The sequence below is a fragment of the Trichomycterus rosablanca genome, chromosome 13 (genome assembly GCF_030014385.1).
Source record: "Trichomycterus rosablanca isolate fTriRos1 chromosome 13, fTriRos1.hap1, whole genome shotgun sequence".
Classification (NCBI taxonomy): Eukaryota; Metazoa; Chordata; class Actinopteri; order Siluriformes; family Trichomycteridae; genus Trichomycterus; species Trichomycterus rosablanca.
This window is the reverse complement of record NC_086000.1, coordinates 27,043,381-27,067,943: the sequence shown is the minus strand read 5'-3', so window position 1 is coordinate 27,067,943 and position 24,563 is coordinate 27,043,381. Positions and strand designations below refer to the sequence as shown.

Sequence of the window (24,563 nt, the reverse complement as noted above, 5' to 3'; positions counted from 1 at the left end):
TAACACAATGCATAGAAATATTATTTATAGAGTAAGGCAGGGGTTGTGGTGTATTCACAAAAACTTTGAGCCTTTTAAATGGCGTCACTAGACCATAAATGTTGAGGGCTGATGTTTTAGGACTGTAAACAAACCTAATATACAGTGTTGCCACTCTCCATTTTAAGAATTCCCAAGATCTTGTCACAAAAATCCCAAGATTGTACAAAAAATCCCAAGTAACTAAAAATGACAAAATTGTAAACATTTATATAATGTATTTTCACAAATATCACAATCTATTATTGCAATTACTTTAACCTATCACAACAGTTACCAAAAAAGAGAAGTAAAATGCACGAATGACAACAGACGTGACGTTATGTTCTCGTGTCCAAGAAAATGTAAATAAGTAAAGAAGTACAGTAGCCGTAGAAATGGCCAGCAACAACCAAAGGTTATTATTCAGTAGTAGTACGCTTTGTCATTCCTAATTTATGACTGTAGACCATAAAATTGCATGCAGATTTTAATTGCTTAAGTGCAAATTAAAAATCCCAAGATTACTTGACAAAATCCCCAAATTTACATTTTAGGCATTTAGCAGACGCGTTTATCCAAAGCGACTTACAGTACACTGACAGTATACTATCTAAGCAATTGAGGGTTAAGGGCCTTGCTCAAGGGCCCAACAGTGGCAACCTGGCAGTGGTGGGACTTGAACCAGCAACCTTTGCATTACTAGTACAGTACCTCAACCACTAGGCCACAACTGTGTCCCAAATCGATCCCCCAAATCCCAAGATATTGGGAAAAATCCCAAGAAGTGGCAACGCTGCTTATTTAAATTACATTGTGTACGAATTAGCGTTTACTGGAGTCGACTCTTTCATACCAATGCCTAGAATTGGAGAATCGACTCTTTATAGAATCGACACCCATCCCCGCTCTTGAACATGGGGAGTTGGGCAGGCTTTACTGTAACCGGTATTAGATCAGCTTCTGTTTGATTAACGGTTGAATAGGACTGTTATACAGCGTAATAATAACGGACTGGGATTTAAACGAGCTGTGACTGTTTCACGATACTGGTTTTGGGAGAAATATAATACTGAAATATTCATTCAACAGCGTGGACATGAACTGAACGACCTCTGGGACGGAGCCGGTATTTGACAGATTTGATGCTTTTTGTCTTTAGATTCAGTCACTTTTAGCTCTTTATATGAAAGAAAAACGGCTGCATTTTAATATCGATTTTAAAATTTATATTTTTTTCTTTTTTGTGTATTTTAGTATTACATTTGCACAGCCTAGGCGACATACTAAAACAATGGACGTTTATTAACTCATTAAGCGAGCAACGGTTTAGTGTTTTTATTTGATTTAGTGCTTCCAATAGGACCATTTCTTACATTTAAATATATAAGCAGTTGGTGTTGACTTAGTGTTTTTGTACAGCGTTGTAGTTTTTACGTGGACAAAATCGTAATAATTTACATTGCTATCGTATATACTATGTTTTTACAACATTTCTAGGCGCAAAGTTCTTACACCATTTCATTCAGTCTGTAAAGAACCACTGTTTTGCTTTTTTAAATTAAAATATATACAAAATAATGCCTTATAAGGTTAAATTAAACTACAGAACATTATATTTATGTTTTCCCATTAATAAAAACACTGAAAATATTTGCCAATATTCATCAAAACAAGAGCACTGGTCTGTACCAATGTGAGTGGTTCTATGAACACAAAACTACTACAGTGTCAACAGCTCCCCCATGTGGAGAAACTTCAACCTGCTTAGCCTTTAGTGAGTTATTTACATTTACGGCATTTAGCAGACGCCTTTATCCAAAGCAAGTTACAGTATACAGTCTGAGCAATTGAGGGTTAAGGGCCAACAGCAGCAACCTTGAACCTTCTGGTTACTAGGCTACTGCTTGCCCCTAGTTATCAGGGATTGCAAAATTGTAGCATTTTCCAATTTTTTCCCTAATTTAAATTACTTAGTCAACACTATTAAACATTTTAGCATCTCAGTTACGGTTGTTAACAAGTGTTTCACATCCGATCAAACATGATAAACCGTGTATAGCCTGTAATCTGGACCTGGTCTCATTAGGTCATGATGCTTTTGCATCCAGCTACGTTATTATGAGCCCCTAATGCCAGTCACGTGTTGTGGGCGAGTCCATCCCTGCACGTCTCCACGGAGACTGATGGACAAGACAGGAATTGGGATCTGCCTGAGCCAACCTCGCGCCAGGTCAAAGGTCGGCGGAGGTGCTATGTTGGCTATGCGGGCTTCTGTCAGTCTGGACGGAGTGGAGGAAAGGGATGAAGAGCAAGAGGAAGATGGAGAGGAAGAACTGCGGGATGGAGGAATCCCATTCATTGTGAATCGAGGCGGGTTGCCAGTGAACGAGGAAACTTGGGAGCAGATGTGGCGGCACGTGGCCAGGAATCACCCAGAGGGGGAGGAAGTGGAGGGAAGGATCCGCGGAGCAACCGACCTGCCCAAGGTCCCTGTTCTTTATCTCTTCTGATTTATGTTATTTAAATTTATTATTACCTGCAGAGCCAGTCATTTACATTTACATTTTCGGCATTTAGCAGATGCCTTTATCCAAAGCGACTTACAGTACTGTGACAGTATACTGTCCAAGCAATTGAGGGTTAAGGGCCTGCTGTTGGCCGGCTGGCTTTTACACAGACATGATTGGCTATGTCTGAGGGGGTAGGGGTATTGGCAGAAGCCCTGCGATGGATTGTTTCTGCCTTGTACCCAGTTTTTCGGACTTGATGAAAGTTAACTGATCTTAGGTTTATTAATAAGAGTAATAATAACTGTTGGTAGTTGTAGTACAGAACTGCAGAACAACAACACATACTAATTCTTGTGTCACATAATTTCTGCACATGCTCATACTATGAATTTCCTGTTCTACCACATGCTCAGTTGAATTTAGATTCGGTGATTAAAGATGCAGCTGAAGTACAATGAACTCATTGTCATATTCATGGAACCTGTTAATATTATAATATGGCAAATTGTAGTTATGCAGCAAAGGACATGGTCAACAACAATTTATATATACACCGATCAGCCATCACATTAAAACCACCTCCTTGTTTCTACACTCACTGTCCATTTTATCAGCTCCACTTACCATATAGAAGCACTTTGTAGCTCTACAATTACTGAATGTAGTCCATCTGTTGCTCTGCATGCTTTGTTAGCCCCCTTTCATGCTGTTCTTCAATGGTCAGGACTCTCACAGGACCACTACAGAGTAGATATTATGTGGGTGGTGGATGATTCTCAGCACTGCAGTTACAATGACATGGTGGTGGTGGTGGTGTGTTAGTGTGTGTTGTGCTGGTATGAGTGGATAAGACACAGCAGCGCTGCTGGTGTCCTACCTAGTTGGTCCACCTTCTAGATGTAAAGTCAGAGACGATCGCTCAGCTATTGCTGCTGTTTGAGTTGGTCATCTTCCAGACCTTCATCAGTGGTCACAGGACACTGCCCACGGGGCACTGTTGACTGGTTATTTTTGGTTGGTGGACTATTCTCAGTCCAGCTGTAACTGTAAGGTGTTTAAAAACTCCATCGGCACTGCTGTGTCTTATCCACTCATACCAGCACAACGCACACTAACACACCACCACCATGTCATTGTCACTGCAGTGCTGAGAATGATCCACCACCCAAATAATACCTGCTTTGTGGTGGTCCAGGGAGAGTCCTGACCATTGAAGAACAGCATGAAAGCAGACTAAAAAGGTATGCAGAGAAACAGATGGACTACAGTCAGTAATTGTTGAACTACAAACAAGGAGGTCGTTAGTGTATGCTGTAACATTTAAGCTATACTTTATTGGTATTATGGGACCAGTATGTGTTAATAGAACATTTTCCACATCATTACAGCAGCAGGTGTTTGGGTGGAAAAATACCCAATAAATTACTCTAGGATCAACTACTGCTGGGATCCAATTCCCAGCAATGCTATCGGCCAGTTGGGTGTCTTCATACGGACAGGCAACGTCCTGAAGAGGGGGGTGGCCAGGGCCCCGCAACGGACCGGCATCTCAAACTCAATCTTTCCATGGACTATTGCCCATCAGACACTACCGACAGAAACAAAATAGTTCTGTATTTTAGGAAAGACTTCTTCTGTTGTCTGTACTTTAAAGGGCACGGCTCAGTGCACTGATGATGCACATCATGTTGTCCTTTGTTTTAGGGAATTCAGGTCTAAAAATTCAATTAAATACTTACTGCTGTTTGTTGTTATGATGATAAATGAAAATCTAAACACTAGGGCATTCTCGTAACTGAGTAACCTAATGTGGTATATTTATCAACAGCCTTGATTGATTCTGGTATCTTTACCATCCACAGAAATGTCCAAATCACATCAGTTTGATGACATGTGGTCGTAGGGCTCCACTAAGCAGTACCATTTAATTAATTTAGTCAAAGCAGTTCTGTCACTGAATGGATCTTATTGAAGGGTGTAGCGTGTGAGCTTAGCCCCATGGCTTGAGACTAAAGAGCTATGCACTCACAATAGTCATGTGATCAGTTGTCCATCCTGCTAATGAAATGTTCAAAACAAGCAACAGTTCTGTGGTAGATTTAAAGATACTGTACTATTTTATTAATGCCACTACACTGTTTTCTCCTTACACAAACTGCTTTTGGACTGGTACACTGAACATTCTCATTTTGGACAACATGTACACTTACGGCATTTAGCAGACACTTTTATCTAAAGCGACTTACAGTTGTGACAGTATACAGTCAAAGCTAAGGGCCTTGCTCAAGAGCTCAACAGTGGCAACCTCGCAGTGGTGGGGCTTGAACCAGCACTCGTCTGATTACTGGTCTACAACCCCAAATCAGAAAAAGTTAAGACAGTGTGGAAAATGCAAATAAAAGAAACAGCGTCGACTTATCTCGGCTCAGAGGCATCTAAGATGGACCATCACACAGTGGAAGCGTGTATTGTGGTCAGATGAATCAGCATTCCAGGTCTTTTTTGGACAAAATGGACGCCGTGTGCTCTGGATCAAAGACGAAAAGGACCATCCAGACTGTTATCAGCAACAAGTCCATAAGCCGGGGTCTGTCATGGTATGGGGCTGTGTCATTTACACTTCTGTGATGGCAGCATTAATGCAGAAAAGTACATTGAGATCTCAGAGCAACATGTGCTGCCTTCAAGACGTCATCTTTTCCTGGGATGTTCATGCATTTTTCAACAAGACAATGCAAAACCACATGCTACACACATTACAGAGGCATGGCTGCGGAAGAAGAGCGTACGGGTACTGGACTGGCCTGCCTGCAGTCCTGACCTGTCCCCAATAGAGAATATGTGGAGAATTTTGAATCGGAAAATGCGACAACGACGACCCCGTACTGGTGCACATCTTAAGACGTGTTTGCAGGAAGAATGAGACAAAATAAAAGCTGAAACACTAAATCACTTGGTCTCCTCTGTGCCAAAACGTCTTTTAAGTGTGGTGAAAAGGAATAGCAACATTACAAAGTGCTAAATGCTTTACTGTCCCAACTTTTTTTGGAATGTGTTGCAGACCTGAAATGCAGGAATGGCTGTTTATTATTAAATGAAATGAAGTTGACCAGACAAAACACGAAATATCTCAGGTTCATCCTGTCTGCAATCAAATAACAGTCAAAGTAAATGTAAGAAACTCTGTGTTCTTTTATTATTTGCATTTTCCATGCTGTCCCAACTTTTTCTGAAAAAAAAAAAACATGGCACTACACGTATTAAGCTACTAAAATTAATGAATTTGAAAGTATTGATGATTTAGAGCATACTGTATCTCAGTGGTTCTGTATAGGATTTGCTCAGCCTAGTGTCTTTAATTTGCCTCTTTTGTGATCTAGTTGTTCAGAATGTACCTACATTCATAAAAGATTCACTCAGTGTGTCCTCTGAAATGTACAGTGCTGAAATAATAATGATTTCATGCCATATATGGTGAACTGTCAGCTAAAAATAAAATGCAGTGTTCTCAAACAACGGGTCAGGAGGTTATGCATGCAGTCAATCTAACTCTATTTTATTTCTACTCAGTGTGTTCCAGTGTCAATCAGGTACCTTCATTTATTTATGTAATACGTCTCTATAGATCAGAAATTAGGATTCCACCACAGATTTTCCTCCAAAGAGAAGATCTGCTGTCAGACTGAAAACGATCATCCAGCTGCACTTAATACATTTGTACTACTCTGTTGATGGGATGCTTTCTTTTCTCAACCCCACAGATCCCATTACCTACTGTGCCTACATACCAGCCAAGCACCAGTGTTCCTCATCGCTTGGAAGCCATACAGAAATACATCAGGGACTTGCAGTATCCTTTAAAGCATTTGATGCCTGAAATCTGATGCTGTTTTTATATAGACCTTATGGGACTAGTAACCATGGACATGGAAATAAACATAAACCCGCACAGCTAGTTCATGTCTAGCTTAGCCAGTAGCGCAAATGTTTATTTACTGCCAGCAACGGCCTTCACACTTTGGTTGGATGCGTTTTTGCTTTTCTCAGTAGATAAAGGAGATGCAGTACAGATGTGGAATATAGGAAATAAGCCAGAGAGATATAAAGCAGAACGGTAGACTTTGCGGCTATGAGATATTCAACAATGCTCAAACCAATTGAATAAACTTTGTACAACTCTTTATGGGCCGTGTGTTTTATCTCCAAAATTTGGACCAAAATGTATGACCTTTTTAGTGTCAACAATATACTGTAAGTACTAAGAGGATTTCTGGGTGTCAAGCGGGTTCAGTGGTAAAAGGCTCCAGCCCACCACTGCTAACTTCCCAAGCTCCTAAACCCCTTCTATCTATCAGTCAGCTGGGTGCCTATACAGACATGATTTGCTTAGGGCAGGTGAAAAAAAAGTGGTTGGTTATTACACACGTCAGTCTGCAACAGTGGAGGAATTCCAACTGGGTAATTAGATACGACTAGAATGGGAGAAAAATGGGAGTGAATGGAATTTTCTAAAACAGGATTACTATAATATATCAAATGTTTATTTATTACATTTATTATTATAAATGTTCCTTTTATGTCATGTTAATTTATGTAGTTATGGTTCAGTCTAATGTCATTTAAAAAATCAGACAAACCTCATGTCTCTTCGGTAATTATTAATTACTTAACAGTTTTGAACAGGTACAATCACACTGGAACGCAGTTTTTCGAAATCAAGAAGAGCCGACCTCTTACAGCGTAAGTGTCCTGTTTTGAACCATATCTCATTAGCATCCTAACTGGTTATTTCCTTGCTTTTCCTAAGCTTGTGATACTTCTATATTTAAGCAACAGTCTTGTTCCTCTTTCTGGTTCTAGCATACAGAGGAACAGAAACAGGAAGCAGCTGATGATGTTTATGGGTTGGAACATGACATGGCATTAATATTATCAGCTGTAGGAAATTAGATTTTAGCATCACACTACACCAGTGCTACTGGAGGAAGTGGGGATGGGTTTAGTTCATTTTTACATTGCAGCAACCCTTAATGTATTCTGTACAGTTGGCAAAAAAACAGCCTGCCTATGGTTTTTAAAATTTTTATCACTCTTTTTTCCCAGCTGCTCCCGTATTTATGGGTTGCCACAGTGGATCATTCTGGTTTCCATACCTGATTTGGCACAGTTTTTATTTTAGATGTCTTTCCTGACGCAACCCTTCTTAATACTTTTATCCAGACCTGGGACCGTCACTGACAGCGCACCACACAATGTCTAGGCTGTTCTCCCACATACCCACCTTAGACATAACTTTGCATTAAAAACATATGTACATTTACTTAATTCGTACATTATATTGTTCATTTATTTTCATTTTTATTCTTTACCACTGCTTTATCCTGGTCAGTCGTGGTGGGTCTGGTTTCCCCACTATCACTGGGCCAATGCAGTAATACGGTGCCTCAGACACCACCCACCCCCAGACATAACCAAACGTGTCTGTGTAGACACCCAACCAGTTGATAGCACTGTTGATATTTGGCATCTTAAAAACAAAACAGACTAAAAAAGCATATGTACATACAATTTAATATTATCTTGTGTATTTTCAGGGCTTATTAGATATTTAGCAATTACTTTTAACTAATAACTAATATTGATGACATTATTTCTTGTGTTATTGGGTTATTTTTTAAAAATTTCCATCTAAGTAAATGGGTCTGTTCAGGCTTGAGGGAAGCTGTCGGGAGTAGGCCTTTTTGTAGTCATTCAAGTCGGTTGCGAAAGGTGGAGTGTGTTCCCAGCTTTAGACTGCTTCACCTCAAATAAAATATTAATAAAATATTGATGATGTATTAATTATTAGGAAGTTATTAATTAAAGTCACACTACAACAACGGGGCTACATAGTCACAGTGTGTGCTTGACTGACCTGCCTGCAGTCCAGATGTCTTCTATTGAAAATGCATGGTGCATCATGAAGAGGAGAATCATACAGCAGTGGCCACGGACTGTTGAGCAGCTGTAGTCTCGTGTCAATCAAGAATGGAGGAAAAAACTGTGACAATTAGTGTCCTAAGTTTCCAAACCATTCAAAAGAATTATTAATAGGAGAGGTTATGGAACACAGTTCTAAATATGCCTCTGTCTATACTTTTTTTAGAGTGTGTTGCAGGAATCACATTCTGAATGTGTTTATATCTACAAAATACAACAAAGTTGATCAGTGAAAACACTGGACATTTTTTCTTTCTATTTTTGTCAGTTAAATAAAGATTTAAGTGAATTATTCTTTATTCTTATTCTTTTTAGTGCAATTTATTAAATGTCCTTTTCTTAATATAGGTTTTGTATTTTTTTTTTTTTTCCCTACAGGTTAATGGACATAGCTAAGGAAATGACCAGAGAATGTCTACCAATCAAATGTCTGGAGGCTGTGATCCTCGGAATGTATCCGACCATGCTGAGTTTACTGTACACTTTCTTAAGTCAGACTTTTCAAAGTGTAAAGTAACAGTTTATAGTTTATAGACTGAAACCTTTAAAATGATGGTGCTTGTGTGACCCCTGCTGACCTTCTCCATACTCTATACGTCTCTCTGTGAGGGTCTGTTGCTGGCAGGTGAAAAGAAGCGGCCAGCAAAATACATGTTGAAGGGGGCATGTGTTATCTGCAGCTCTACTTGGTCAGAATGGGGGTGGCAAATGTCAGACTGCAATTGTGAATTATAAGCAACTTATTTAGAAAAAAGAGGGATAATGTGGAAAAATGCATGATGAGATTTGGTTTGTTAATAATAAAATGTGTTAAAGCTCTTGGAGAGCTTCAGCTGGTCAGGTGTTTCTGGCTAGACCATGTGACCATGTTTTTTCATTCAATCAAGTTGGCAATATACTTTCAAAGAAGTATGTAAGAGCCAAGAAGCAAAAGTTAAAGCTTTAACAGTTAATCAAAACAGTAGAGTGTCTTGCTGTCTCGTAAAGGTGGGGTGAATAGTAGTTATTACAGGGCACCAGGGCAGTTGTAGCCTAGTGGTTAAGGTACAAGACTGGTAATCAAAATGTCACTGGTTCAAGCCTCACCACTGCTAGGTTGTCACTGTTGGGCCCTAGAGCAAAGCCCTTAACCCCCAATTGCTTAGACAATGCACTGTCCCAGTACTGTAAGTGTCTGCTAAATGCCAAAAAAAGCTTAGAGCACTCAGGTGGCGCAGAAGTAAAATATGCTGGCCCCTTATCATTGACAACCGGAGAACATTGGTGCTATCAGCTGGTTGGGCTTCTACACAGACATGGCTATGTCTCAGAGGCTGAACAGCCTAGCCATTGGAAGGTGCACTTATCAGTGTGCTCAAAGTGCTGGTCCCAAGCCCGGATAAAAAATAAGGAAAGGGATCAGGAAGGGCATCTGGCTTAAAAACAGGTATGCAGATTAAAATGATCTGCTTTACAGGGTAACTGCACACATACTAATTGCACCAATATGAACTCTATAAATAGTCTATGTATAGTTGCAAGGTAAAGTGTTTTGAAGAGCTGCTAACCAGCACACACACTTTCCTTAACCTCGTTCACACTTTAGTTACCTCACTAACAGCATGCCGTCAGTGGAACGCTTCCCCATCAGCTTTAAAACTTACTTCTCAGGGAACCACTTCCGCCACATCGTGTTGGGGATCCACAGCGGCGGGCGCTTCGGGGCCCTCGGGATCAGTCGGCGTGAGGATCTGATGTACAAGCCGCTGGAGTACCGCACGCTGGCGGACCTGCTGCAGGAGTTCCAGACTGCCTATCAGGGCTACTGGCACACGCTTCGCAAGGTGAAGATCGGCCAGTATGTGTCACATGACCCTCACAGTGTGGAGCAGATTGAATGGAAGCACTCGGTGTTGGATGTTGACAAGCTTTCCAAAGAGGAGCTGAAGAAGGAGCTCGAGAGGCATACACGCGACATGAGACTGAATGTGAGTAACAAGATAATGACATGATATCAAGGATTTAATGGAAGATTATACATCACTGGTCAAAACTTTAATAATGTAATACCATTTAATGATTATTTATACTGTAGGCAGCCTAGTGGTTAAGGTACTGGATTAGTAATCGAAAGGTTGCTGGTTTAAGCCCCACTACTGTCAGGCTGCCACTATTGGGTCCTTGAGCAAGGTCATTAACCCTCACTTGCTTATACAATATAATGTCACAGTACTGTAAGTCGCTTTGGATAAAAGCGTCTGCTAAATGCCGAAAATGTAAATTTAGACAGAATGTACAACTCTTAAGTTCAAAGCATTAAGATCCCACAGAAATTAAGGCAGGTCTAACTTGAAGGCCATAACAGTTTAGCCTATAAATCGTGTGCAAGTCTCATGTGTAAAACTGCTAGATTTTGTGGCAAATATATGTGGACACCCAACCTTTACATTTATAACAATAGGCATTATAACAAAAGTAGATTCACAACTTTACCAGTTATAACAGTTTTTTCTTAAACAAATCTTCCAATACATTTTGGAAAATGTGTAAGAATTAGCTTTTTAGCCCCAGGAACATTCTATGTTTGGGCATTGATGTTGGGTAATGAGGGCCACATATAGCTTATGTTCTAGTTATATTGATTTCATTTATTAGGATTTTAACTTCATGTTTTACACTAAGGTTACAATCATGTTTTGGTTACAATCGTGACAGGACTGGTAATTACTGGTTACACAAGATTCATCAGTTCAAGTCAAACACAGTCATGGCAATTTTGTATCATCAGTTCACCTCACTTGAATGTCTTTGGACTGTGGGAGGAAACCCACACAGACATGGGAAGAACATGCAAACCACACAGAAAGGACCCATACCACTCCCCCTAGGAATCAAACCCAGGACCTTCTTGCTGTGAGCCCACTGTGCCACCCCTGGTGTTCTAGTTCATCCCACATGTGTTGAACAGGGTTGTAGTCAGAGCTCTGTTCAGGGCTGCCTCATCAAACAGGGCTAATTCTTTTTTTATGACCATGCATGAATCAGTTTTATGAAGCTGAACGTAAAGAAGCCCAAACCCAGACTTGTTTCAGGTTCTATTAAACTATACAGTAAACACTATGGCCTAATTGCAGGGTTAGCTGCCATAGCATCCACAGGGCAAGGAGTTGCCCATTAGACTGCCAGGTTCTGAGGAGGGTTTTGTACCTCAAAAGAAAGCATTTTTAGATCTCCAGGGTCCAATAGCGATGTGCCATACAATATATCAGTTGTCACACATAGCTGTGCATGTTAATCTTAGGTTTGTGTGCAGCTATTCAGCCCCATAAACCCAAACCAAGGCTTTTGAAGCTTTTGCTGATCGGTTCTTTAGAGGACAGATCCATGGACTGTTTGAATTTGAGTAATCATAAGTTTGCCAGTTCAAGCCCCTAAGCTGCCAAGTTGCCACTGTTGGGCCCCTGAGCAAGGCCCTTAACCAACAATTGCTTTAATTGTTTTCAGTCATAATTGTAAGTTGCTGTGGATAAAGAAGTCTGCTAAATACTGCAAGTATGAATTTACTGTATTACCATAACTGTGGAGCTTAACATTAAAACTTGACTTTAAATCCACTCAAAAATTTCTCTAAAAAATTGTCTTAAATTCACGTCCTTTTAGGAAATACAATCAGCTTTAGAATTATTGGCACTTAAATATGAGTAAAACAGTAAGTTTATCTGTGTAGTTATTTAGCTTAATTGCTCTAAAAAAAATCAAACCCCTACTTAAAGCAAGTTTGTGGAAAAAAAAAACAGTTTAGCTTTACTGCATTTTGTACTTTGTACAATTTCACTATGCCGATCTATCTGCTACTGAGAGCCTTCTTAATACATAATCAACTCACTCTTCAGTTCACCCTGCAGGTTTTTATTAAAGGGGATGTAGGGGCCTGGCATGGCCATGGCAGAAGCTAGATTTACTGCTCATCTAAACATTTCAGATTATTATCCAGCTGAAAGATTGGGGCATAACACAGTTTTAGTTTCTTGGCAGAGAAGCTGGTACTTTATGAAGTTCATGATGCTACAGTATGTATAATACTTTTCCAGGGGCTTTGGAAAATAACAGAACTGGAATGGGGATAAAGTTCACTTCTGAAATACCACCCTAACAAAGGATTATAGGGATTTTAGGAATTATAACTATTATTATTGTTCTTGCCAGATTTATGAAGATCAACACACCTTTGTCTTCATTCTTATTTGTATTCTTTAAAATGTTCCTATGTCGAGAGGCTGACTAATGAATACTGGCATCTGTGTTACTTCATATTTATATTCTGGTAAAACAGGAAGAGTCATAGATGACTGCTTAAGAGCTTCCATATGATTTTCAAAAATAATGCTCACTTAAAAAATTAATGACATTTTATTTAGGTTTCTTTTTTCTTTTTAAATTAGAGATTGGAACGTCATAAAATTTTAAGTGTGAGATTAAGTTAAATAACCTCAGTAAGCATAAAAAAATTATCATCATTTTCATCAACCGCTGTACCCATCAGGGTTGCAAGGCAGGAATACCCTGGACAAAGTGCTAATACACCCCAGGGCTTCATCCACCCCCACTTTCAAACATAGCATTTATGTCTGTGAAGATGCCCGGCCAGTCGAGAACACTGCCAAGATTGGAACTCAGATCTCAACACTGGTGGGCTAACGTAATAGACCGCGGCACCACCCGAGCACCTAGAATTGTACAGTGTTTTGGATAAAAGTGTCTGCTACATAGCATAAATGTAGATTATGTTTGAATGTCAACATGGCATACTACTGAATAGACTGGACATAGCAAGCGACTGTAGCAATAGTTTGCCAACAGTAAATGATCTAAACGACTAAGAAGGAATGTTGTGTAATCTTACCAGTTGACTTAAATGCGAGCTGACATCATGCGCTTTATGCACTCATCATTTCACAGCATCATTTCCTGTTAACCATCACTCTTAAGTAGCACTGGCAAGAAATTTTGCATCACACCTGACTGGTACCATCACAGACAGGTCAATTTATAAGGAATGGCATCTCACTGAATAAACACATTTCCATTAGAGACAGAGGGGTTGTAATTTTAGCTCGTCCACTGATGCCTCCTTAAGCACATTCCTGTGCTCAGACCCCAGGCTGTAAACTGTGTATGACTAAGCCTGCATACCAAAGCCCTTCCTCAGCATTAGTGTGTATAAGTGTTGAAGAGGTATCAAGTGTACACAGTAATGACTACCTCCATTATACAGCCCAGACCTCTAAGTGTTCATACAGGCCCTTTTAGCATGTCATCTGACCTCTACATTTGCTAATTATCTTCATAAGAGCTCATTACTCAGTTTACAAAGTAGTCTTACCACTGTGCCACCCTTATACTCACTCTATCGACATGAACCTAAATCATTCCCAATCAGCATATTTTCATGAATGTTATTATACCCACGAACCACCCCACTTGGGGATCGAACCCAGGACCTTCTTGCTGTGAGGTGACTGTGCTACCCACTGAGCCACCGTGTCGCCCCGCACTGGCAGGTAATGAGAAGCGGCCACATGTTGGAGACGTGTGTGGTGATCTGGCTCTCCTTGATTGAATTGTGATTGTTAATTCACTCCCGCTTGACAACCCCGACAACTGGTGGATAAAAGAGGAAAATTCAAGGAAAAAAACTAATAGATACATTTAAAAGCCAAACTTCCAGTTTCCAATTTTAACACATTACTTCACTGAACATTATTGAACAATAAATAATGGGTTCTGAATGTATTGTAGATTGGCAAACCGGTTTCACCTAGCAAGGACAGAAGGAAAGATACAGGATCTCCTCTACGTAACCCCGGAAGCCCCATGCGTAGGAACAGCCGGAATGAAAGAAGGTATTATTGCTCTCTACATGCATCTCTGTGCTGTGTCTTTTTGCTTTTTGGTAGGTCTGTAGTATAGTCAAGATACAGTACATGCAGTTTCTTTCAACATATTTTGCCTTCAGAACCCTGTTTGGCTAGTTGTTTTTTTCTCATTAACAATTGAGGAGTTATTCACATTATTATAGCAACCATTGCAAAACTATATTAGCATCAAACTTACCTAATAACACAATTATTGTAATGGAACGTTTAGCTGGTTCACTGTATCAAAAGCAAAAGCATGTTTCACCAAGGCTAGGGGTTGAAAAATAGTCCACATGAATATTTGTCAAGAGAATTATATGTTTTTCATTTGAACTTAAAATTGTTAACTTATTAAAATTGCTTGCATTGGGCACTCAGGTGGCACAGCAGCATATACCGCTAGCTCACCAGCGCTGGGATTCAAATCAGGTCAGCTGGGTGCCCCTTAGCAGGCACAGTTGGCTTCTAGTCTGATGGGTGGGAAATGACCACTGTGTAAGGACCTTGGTTGCCCAGGGTGCCTGTACAGAAGTGGAGAAGTGCAGAGATCGATGTGTGCACGAAACCGACCTCACACGTGAATTTATCAAAGTACGGGAGAATAAGAAGAGACAGGTGGACTGCGCACACGTTGGAGGGAGTGTGTGTTAGGCGAATATACACCCTACTCTGACACTGTCTGGGTCCCCAGCAACGGATTGGCTACGCTAAATTGTAATGACTACCTCCATTATACAGCCCAGACCTCTAAGTGTTCATACAGGCCCTTTTAGCATGTCATCTGACCTCTACATTTGCTAATTATCTTCATAAGAGCTCATTACTCAGTTTACAAAGTAGTCTTACCACTGTGCCACCCTTATACTCACTCTATCGACATGAACCTAAATCATTCCCAATCAGCATATTTTCATGAATGTTATTATAGACTATATGGCCAAAAGTAAGTTAATAACTCTCCTAATTGTTCATTGTGATACAATGTCAAACACAGTCATGGACAATTTTGTGTATCCAATTAACCTGACTGTATGTCTTTGGACTGTGGGAGGAAACCGGAGCTCCCGGAGGAAACCCACGCAGACATGGGGAGAACATGCAAACTCCACACATAAAGCACATCCAACGGATTGGCTACACTAAATTGGGAGAAGGGGGGGGGGGGGGGGTGGATGCATTTAAAATGCTTGCATTCATAATAATTCTGTTTACTTGTATATTTTCATTCAAACATCGCCATAATACCTTGTTGAGGGGGTTGAATGTTTTCAACTGCAACTGCATATCACAAACTTAACAGTCCAGCCAAGTTATTTATAGAAGCCTCCAATTCTAACCATAATATTACATATTACACTCTTAAACTGTTGTGTTTAATTTTTAATAAATATTTTCTTTCTTTACAGGCCATCTGGTGACAAGAAGCCTATGGATGCGAAACCCCCAGCTGATATGAACGGTTACCAGATTAGAGTGTGAGCAGAACTCTACTGCCGCTGAACAATACAATTCACACCAAACAACCAGCTACACCATAATGCTTAGTTGAAGTGATGCGGAACAGAAACGTCTCGATTGTCTTTCCGTTTTTAAAATATTACATGTGAACTGTTTTAACGGTGATGTACAGTATGTACCTGTGAGCAAACCAGATGCCATGCCACTTTTAACGACTCACATAAGGAGACCACTTTTGTAGACACCCAGCTGCACATGTGCACTAAGTGACTTGTAAATATGACAGTGTGTGTGTGTGTGTACTAACCTGAATTTTTCTGTTGTACTTTATAAAACACTTATCAGGTGCCTTTTATTTAATAAGCTACCTATTTGTTAGCATGGCTTGAGGAGACTGACTTGTCACTCCTATGTCCACGTCCTCCCAGCTCAAAAAAAAAAAAAAAAAAGACAGACAACCCTTATAAACACAAGGTTATGTTTTGGTTGGATGTCGAAGTGGCAATGTAGTGTCAGCAGCCAACTCCTTTAAACAGCTTCAGTCCAAGCTCTAACACTTGAATGACCTTTTTTTAATTAATGACAGACATGCATAACCGTACATGGCTAAAAGTATGTGGACTTATTCAAAAACCATGTGTTTTCACTTTGACCTAGTTAGTGCAGGCCAGCAAAGATATTCCACACCAAAACCGTTGCCAAAAGTCTCTGGAATGTCTCTGTATGATTTAGCAAAGCATGAAGCTTTTATTGATATGAACTTTAAGGACATTAAAGACCATTACTCATCATCTACTCCTCACATCGGCCTTAAATCATCTACATGATGGTAACACCAACTCAATCACAACTCATGTTTTTACTAATCCAGAGTTTAATGGTAGTGTGTTTTACACTCACTCTCACTTTTTTTTTTTTAATTTTTACCCCTTTTTCTCCCCTTTTTAGCGCATCCAATTGTTCAATTAGCATCGTGCTTCCTCTCTGTCTATGCCGAACCCTGCCCTGACGGAGGTGAAGCTAACCCGTATCCCCTCCGAAACACGAGCAGCAGCCAGATGCATCTTTGCCACCCACACATTGACGAGTTTGGCGCCAACTAGCGTTGCATGCGGAGAGACACACCCTAAGGGCACCCCCTCCCATCTCTGTGTAAGCGCCTCCAATCAGCCGGCAGAGAACGCAATCGCATTCTGACAGAGAGAGACCCACATCCGGTTCTTTGTCCCACCCCCCACATGAGCAACCGGCCAATCGTTGCTCATATAGCCACTCAGCTTCGAACCGGTAAAGCAAGGCTGGATTCGATACGATGCTTCTCAGAATCCAGCCCTGGTTGCAGCGCGTTTCTTTTTACCGCTGCGCCACCTGAGCGGCTCTCACTCACTTTCTTAACCGCTTATCCGATCATGGTGGGGGGTGGTGCTGGAGCCTATCCCAGCTTTTCAATGGGCGCAAGGCAAAAGTAACACCCTGGATGGGGCGCCAGTCCAGACCCACATACACACACCCATTTACCTATAGGGCAATTTAGTGTCTCCAATTAACCTGACTGCATGTTTTCGGACTGTGGGACGAAACAGGAGCTCCTGGAGGAAATCCACGCAGACACGGGAAGAACATGCAAACTACACACAGAAAGGACCTGGACCGCCCCGTCTGGGGATCGAACCCAGGACTTTCTTGCTGTGAGGCGACAGTTCTACCCACCGAGCCACTGTGCAGCTGTGTTTTACACAATTTTTGGCCACAGAAGCTTACAATGATGTTTCTGCTTCAGAATGGCTTCTAGAGGCAGGTTAGTGTGTTATGAAAAATCAGCACGCTCTCAGAGGCCTCATTTTTTGAGCTTGTGTGGCTGTTCTTGCTCATAAATATTTTCTCTTATAACAGCATATACAGTGTATCACAAAAGTGAGTACACCCCTCACATTTCTGCAGATATTTAAGTATATCTTTTCATGGGACAACACTGACAAAATGACACTTTGACACAATGAAAAGTAGTCTGTGTGCAGCTTATATAACAGTGTAAATTTATTCTTCCCTCAAAATAACTCAATATACAGCCATTAATGTCTAAACCACCGGCAACAAAAGTGAGTACACCCCTTAGTGAAAGTTCCTGAAGTGTCAATATTTTGTGTGGCCACCAATATTTCCCAGAACTGCCTTAACTCTCCTGGGCATGGAGTTTACCAGAGCTTCACAGGTTGCCACTGGAATGCTTTTCCACTCCTCCATGACGACATCACGGAGCTGGCGGATATTCGAGACTTTGTGCTCCTCCACCTTCCGCTTGAAGATGCCCCAAAGATGTTCTATTGGGTTTAGGTCTGGAGACATGCTTGGCCAGTCCATCACCTTTAGCCTCAGCCTCTTCAATAAAGCAGTGGTCGTCTTAGAGGTGTGTTTGGGGTCATTATCATGCTGGAACACTGCCCTGCGACCCAGTTTCCGGAGGGAGGGGATCATGCTCTGCTTCAGTATTTAACAGTACATATTGGAGTTCATGTGTCCCTCAATGAAATGTAACTCCCCAACACCTGCTGCACTCATGCAGCCCCAGACCATGGCATTCCCACCACCATGCTTGACTGTAGGCATGACACACTTATCTTTGTACTCCTCACCTGATTGCCGCCACACATGCTTGAGACCATCTGAACCAAACAAATTAATCTTGGTCTCATCAGACAATAGGACATGGTTCCAGTAATCCATGTCCTTTGTTGACATGTCTTCAGCAAACTGTTTGCGGGCTTTCTTGTGTAGAGGCTTCCTTCTGGGGTGACAGCCATGCAGACCAATTTGATGTAGTGTGCGGCGTATGGTCTGAGCACTGACAGGCTGACCCCCCACCTTTTCAATCTCTGCAGCAATGCTGACAGCACTCCTGCGCCTATCTTTCAAAGACAGCAGTTGGATGTGACGCTGAGCACGTGCACTCAGCTTCTTTGGACGACCAACGCGAGGTCTGTTCTGAGTGGACCCTGCTCTTTTAAAACGCTGGATGATCTTGGCCACTGTGCTGCAGCTCAGTTTCAGGGTGTTGGCAATCTTCTTGTAGCCTTGGCCATCTTCATGGAGCGCAACAATTCGTCTTTTAAGATCCTCAGAGAGTTCTTTGCCATGAGGTGCCATGTTGGAACTTTCAGTGACCAGTATGAGAGAGTGTGAGAGCTGTACTACTAAATTGAACACACCTGCTTCCTATGCACACCTGAGACCTAGTAACACTAACAAGTCACATGACATTTTGGAGGGAAAATGACAAGCAGTGCTCAATTTGGACATTTAGGGGTGTAGTCTCTTAGGGGTGTACTCACTTTTGTTGCCGGTGGTTTAGACATTAATGGCTGTATATTGAGTTATTTTGAGGGAAGAATAAATTTACACTGTTATATAAGCTGCACACAGACTACTTTTCATTGTGTCAAAGTGTCATTTTGTCAGTGTTGTCCCATGAAAAGATATACTTAAATATCTGCAGAAATGTGAGGGGTGTACTCACTTTTGTGATACACTGTACATTTGACCAGGGCATCTTTTGTGGGGCTGAAGTTTAACAAATGACCACTCAAAGCAACTGAGCTTGTTGGTACTACCTATTATACTGCCGATGTCTGTCTATAGAGAATGCCCGGGTATCTTTAAGGTTCAAAACATCTGTTTGCAATGAGTGTGGCCAAAACTGAACCCACAAATTAAAAGGTCCATTTACTTCTGGCCATGTATTTTTGACCACTCTTATTAAAATGTTTGACATTTTAACCATTTTTGTGATCTGTATAGACAGTTGGTTGTGATGGATTTATTCAGAAGGAACAAATGTATTTACCAAATGTAAATTTCAAACGTTTGTGCAAGTTATGGACTAGAATAGGTCTGTGCGGATTTTTTTATGTTTTGATAATCAGATATTTACTGTTGGACATTACATTTTATATAGCACCTAAACTGCACCATATTGTCCTTTTTTAAATAATGTTGCCTCACAATAAAACTAAATGTCAAGTTAGTTACACATTACAGGCAAATTAAAACGTGTATATGTAACTTAAATATAGCCACCATTAAAAACATTAGGAAACGGGACTGAACCTGAACAATATGAGCACTGTAAAGTTTAGCGTTTACCAATGAAAGTGCGACCAACCTTTAAAAAACATGAGCCAAGAACAAATGAAGTGTGATCTTGTGTGTTTGTTTTGCCTTTATACAGCTGAGTATGACTTTCTCATGTGACCAATAGCAGATTACCATGTTGCCAAAACAATCAATGACTATGAGCTCTCTTACCAAAGTGTTAAAGACAGTACAGAAGCAGGTGTGTGAGATGCAGCTCTATTGAATAACTTTTCTTCCCACAATGCAGACTGCTTCATTTCCTAAGAACAAAGAAAACACTGAGTTACATTATGATGTCATAGAACTGGAACATTTTTTAAATTAGTTTTTAGTAAGGTTGAGTGGTGTTATGGTAAGAGCCATGTTGCTGGTAACCTCTCTGGCTGGGCATACAGAAGTTGCATGGCAGTACGTGAACCTAGCCACTTAGGGGACGCAACCAAGCCCCAACCAAATCCCTTCTTGGTCAACACTAGAAATATTCAAGGTTGTGCCAAGTTTACTCTCCTCCAGAAACTCAGACTAAGGTGATAGCCTTTCAACATGTCAATGAACAAAAGCATAAAACCATGCAGTCTGATGGAGCTTGAGAGGATCTACAATGAAGAGTGAGATAAGCTGCCCAAATCCAGGTGTGCAAAGTTTGTACATCAAGTCCATTAAGACTTTTTGCCAAAGGGGCTTCTACAAAATACTGAATAAAAGACCTGAATATGTTTTTGTGAATAAGAGATCTTAGCTATTGTGTTTTAAATACTGCAAAAACATTCTCACATTTTCATTATGGGTATCTAATGAAGCTTGATGGATAAAAATTCCAGTTATATCCATTTAAACATCAAATCCACAACAAAGTGTAAAAAGTCAAGGTTTGTTTATTAGGATTTTAACGTCATGCTCCACACCTTGGTTACATTCATGACAGGGACGGCAGTCACTCGCCACACGAGGTTTATCAGTTCACAAGGTTATATCGAACACATTCTTGGACGATTTAGTGTCTCCAATTCATCTCACTTGCATGTCTTTGGACTGTGGGAGGAAACTGGAGCTCCCGTAGGAAACCCACACGGACACGGGGAGAACATGCACACAGAAAGGACCCGGACCGTCCCACCTGGGGATCGAACCCAGGACCTTCTTGCCGTGAGGCGACAGTGCTACCCACTTAGCCACAGTGCCGCCCAGTAAAAAGTTAATGGGGTCTGAATACTTTCTGATTTAACTGTATTTTCTTTTTACAAACAAAAGTGAATTTTAATTATTACACAAACAATACTGTGTATATATATATATACTATATGTGTACACACATATTTGTGTATTTTTATAACTATATTCTCTAATTTTTTTTTCGTCTTTCTAGTTCACAAACTTAGGTTGCTGACACCACAGTTCACCAGGACTGGGAAAGAATAACAGCATTACAAGCCACAGTTTGTGATGCATTTTAAAATCTTTTAAAGTACTCTTCATTTAAAGCTAATGCTAACAGATTTGGAGCTTGTCCACGGACAATGAATTCTCTGTGGAATGGAAAAAGCTACTCATACATAACAAACAAGCTTGAAACGCTTGAAATGTCCTGAAATGAATAGAGTCCAAGTGTCCCACCTCCACATGGTGCAGAAACAATTCATTCCTGCTGTGTTTCTCCAATCAGTCTCGTTATGCTTCAGTGGAGGCAGCTGGGAAGCTCCACATACTTCAGTTTATAGCAGACAATACAAGCATCCTAATGTCCTGCAATGAGAAAATGCAAAAAAAACGTTCCTGCTACATCCGCATGTTTTAAATGCAAGTCATATATCAGACATGAATCTAATAACTAAAGCAGTAAAGTCACCACTACAGGCGTTCAACTCAGAAACTGGTGCTGATCCAAAGTATTCCTCCCTAACTCACAGTGTTCCTTGGAAAGGCTCCATATTACCGTGACCCTAGTTAGAATAAAGCATGTTATTAAGCATGAGTGGATAAATAAAAGTGTGAGAGACCAGATTGTATGCTCACCTTGTGCCCAGCATTTCAAAGCTCTGGAATGAAGATATAGATCCAAGGACTAAAGCAAAGCATAATAGTCATACCTATAATCAGTTTTAATAGGTATGTCTACAGTCATACCTATAATCAATTTAGAGTAGCCAAACTAAAATAACAGCAAAACAAACCCTTTAATGCCAAGTCATTTATTGTTCTTCCACAGAAAGAATACACAAGTGATTAAAACAAATGCAGATAGTCAAAAAAATAAATTAAAATAACAGAACTGGGTACAATAAGGATTCCCCCCTACAAACATGTTCTGGTAATAAACACCAAAAGCAACAAAAACTCATCAAAAAGAAAAACTATAAGACAACAAGGTTCCAACAACCTTATGTCATATAACCTTAGATTATATAAAATGGTATATGACTAAAACGTCTTTTAGAAACTTCACTAGAGAGGAAACGTTTAAAACCTGCTAGGAAGAAAATAACTTTACATGTGTCTACACTCAAATGGTGCATTTGTAAAAGGGGTTCAACATGAACAAATGAGTGTGAACAGACATCAAATGTCCCAGGGAACTAGAGCAGCAATTCTTAGGTAAATATCAGTGGCCAATTCTAAAACAACTGCTGAAACTTTACCAGAAAAGACGTGTCATTACTTATTAAAGTGGAAATACAGCCAAAATTGTCTATCACAGTATACACCGACATTATGACCACCTCCTTGTTTCTACACTCACTGTCCATTTTATCAGCTCCACTTACCATATAGAAGCACTTTGTAGTTCTACAATTACTGGCTCTAGTCCATCTGTTTCTCTGCATTCTTTGTTAGCCCCCTTTTATACTGTTCTTCAATGGTCAAGACCCCCAAGGGCCACTGTAGAGTATGTATTATTTGGGTGGTGGATCATTCTCAGCACTGCAGTGACACTGACATGGTGGTGGTGTGTTAGTGTGTGTTGTGCTGGTATGAGTGGATAAGACACAGCAATGCTGATGGAGTTTTTAAACACCTCACTGTCACTGCTGGACTGAGAATAGTCCACCAACCAAAAATATCCAGCCAACATCACCCCATGGGCAGCGTCCTGTGACCACTGATGAAGGTCTAGAAGATGACCAACTCAAACAGCAGCAATAGATGAGCGATCGTCTCTGACTTTACATCTACAAGGTGGACCAACTTGGTAAAAATGTCTAGAGTGGACACGGTATTTAAAAACTCCAGCAGCGCTGCTGTGTCTGATCCACTCATACCAGCACAACACACACTAACACACCACCACCATGTCAGTGTCACTGCAGTGCTGAGAACGATCCACCACCTAAATAATACCTGTCCTGTGGTGGTCCTGTTAAAAGCAGGCTAAAAGGTATGTAGAGAAACAGATGGACTACAGTCAGTAATTGTAGAACTACAAAGTGCTTCTATATGGTAAGTGAAGCTGATAAAATAGACAGTGTGTGTAGAAACAAGGAGGTGGTTTTAATGTTATGGCTGTGTAATTCAGTTTCATGCTAATGGTTTTATACAAAGGTTTGTACATCACTAGTCAAATCCCAAGTGAAAATAAGTAACATCCTTTACAGAAGAGGAAATAGGATCTGCACATTTATGCCAGATGTGGTGTTTTATTCTGTCCTTTCCAATTCTCGATTGTAAATCTGCTGCCGCTTGCACAACCCCGGATCTGACCAAGGAGAGCCAGATCACCACATTCTGACACGTGACCTGCCAATGTTTGGTTCCCACAAAGAATTGCAATCCCATCCCCCACCCCCCACACCTCACTCATGCAGGAGTCCAGATCAGTCCCAAACATTGCATATTATACCAGCTGCTGGAGGAGACCCTGTCTGACCTTACATCTCTCAAATACGGCCATTTGTGTACGTGGGCGCCCGACCATATCGACGGCTCTGCTGAGATCTTAGTGGAGCGATATTGCTTTAGATCGCTGCGACACACAAGCGCCCGCAAAATGCAAGTAATCTCAAAAGTTTTGACTCTGGAGGCTGTGCATACTCATTTGCCACTAAGAAAATTACCCGAACATGGAATTTGACCAGCAAAGCAAGCAAACGGTTGTATAAGACTGTATAAATAATTGCTTTTCAGAATCCTGTACCCTCGAACCTCCCTGTAAGAACCCCCCTCTTTGTACACAAAGAAAAATGCTATGTAATGCTATCTACCATTCTATCTGGCAATGGCTTTTCTTCAGGTGTTTTTATGCATTTTACCCCCTTTTTAATCCCAATTTAGCATAGCCAATCCGCTGCTGGGGACCCCCACAGCATCCGAGGAGGATGTATATTTGCCTGACACACTCCCTCTAATGTGTGCGCAGTCCACCAATCCCTTTTATTCGCCCTGTGCAACCAAGGTCCTAATAACCCCTTCCCTTAATCTGGTCTTTCCCACCCAGCAGACTAGAAGCCAATTTCGTCTGCTGCAGGAATAAGCCAATTGTGCCTGCTAGAGGGCGCCCAGCTGAGAGGTAACAGAGGCGAGATTGGAACCCCGGCTCTGGTGTGCTAACGGATAATCCCGTTTTAGGTGTAGT

The 24,563-nt window shown here is 40.8% G+C and overlaps 1 protein-coding gene across 1 annotated transcript; it reads left to right on the top strand.

Moving 5' to 3' along the window:
• The first annotated feature begins 1,636 nt into the window (after nucleotides 1-1,636).
• Nucleotides 1,637-16,656, top strand: vash1 (vasohibin 1). The gene is made up of 7 exons (XM_063007213.1): nucleotides 1,637-2,507; nucleotides 6,293-6,381; nucleotides 7,215-7,271; nucleotides 8,889-8,963; nucleotides 10,096-10,477; nucleotides 14,289-14,392; nucleotides 15,814-16,656. Exons 1-7 carry the CDS (start codon nucleotides 2,151-2,153, stop codon nucleotides 15,884-15,886), a joined length of 1,137 nt encoding a protein of 378 aa, XP_062863283.1. The 5' UTR covers nucleotides 1,637-2,150; the 3' UTR covers nucleotides 15,887-16,656.
• The last annotated feature ends 7,907 nt before the right edge of the window (nucleotides 16,657-24,563 follow it).

Coding starts and splice junctions, on each gene's coding strand:
- vash1 (XM_063007213.1), top strand. CDS start 2,151: ATGCCAGTCACGTGTTGTGGGCGAGTCCATCCCTGCACGTCTCCACGG. Junction 6,382..7,214: donor AAATACATCAGGGACTTGCA/GTATCCTTTAAA, acceptor AGTTTTGAACAG/GTACAATCACACTGGAACGC. Junction 7,272..8,888: donor AAGAGCCGACCTCTTACAGC/GTAAGTGTCCTG, acceptor TTTTCCCTACAG/GTTAATGGACATAGCTAAGG.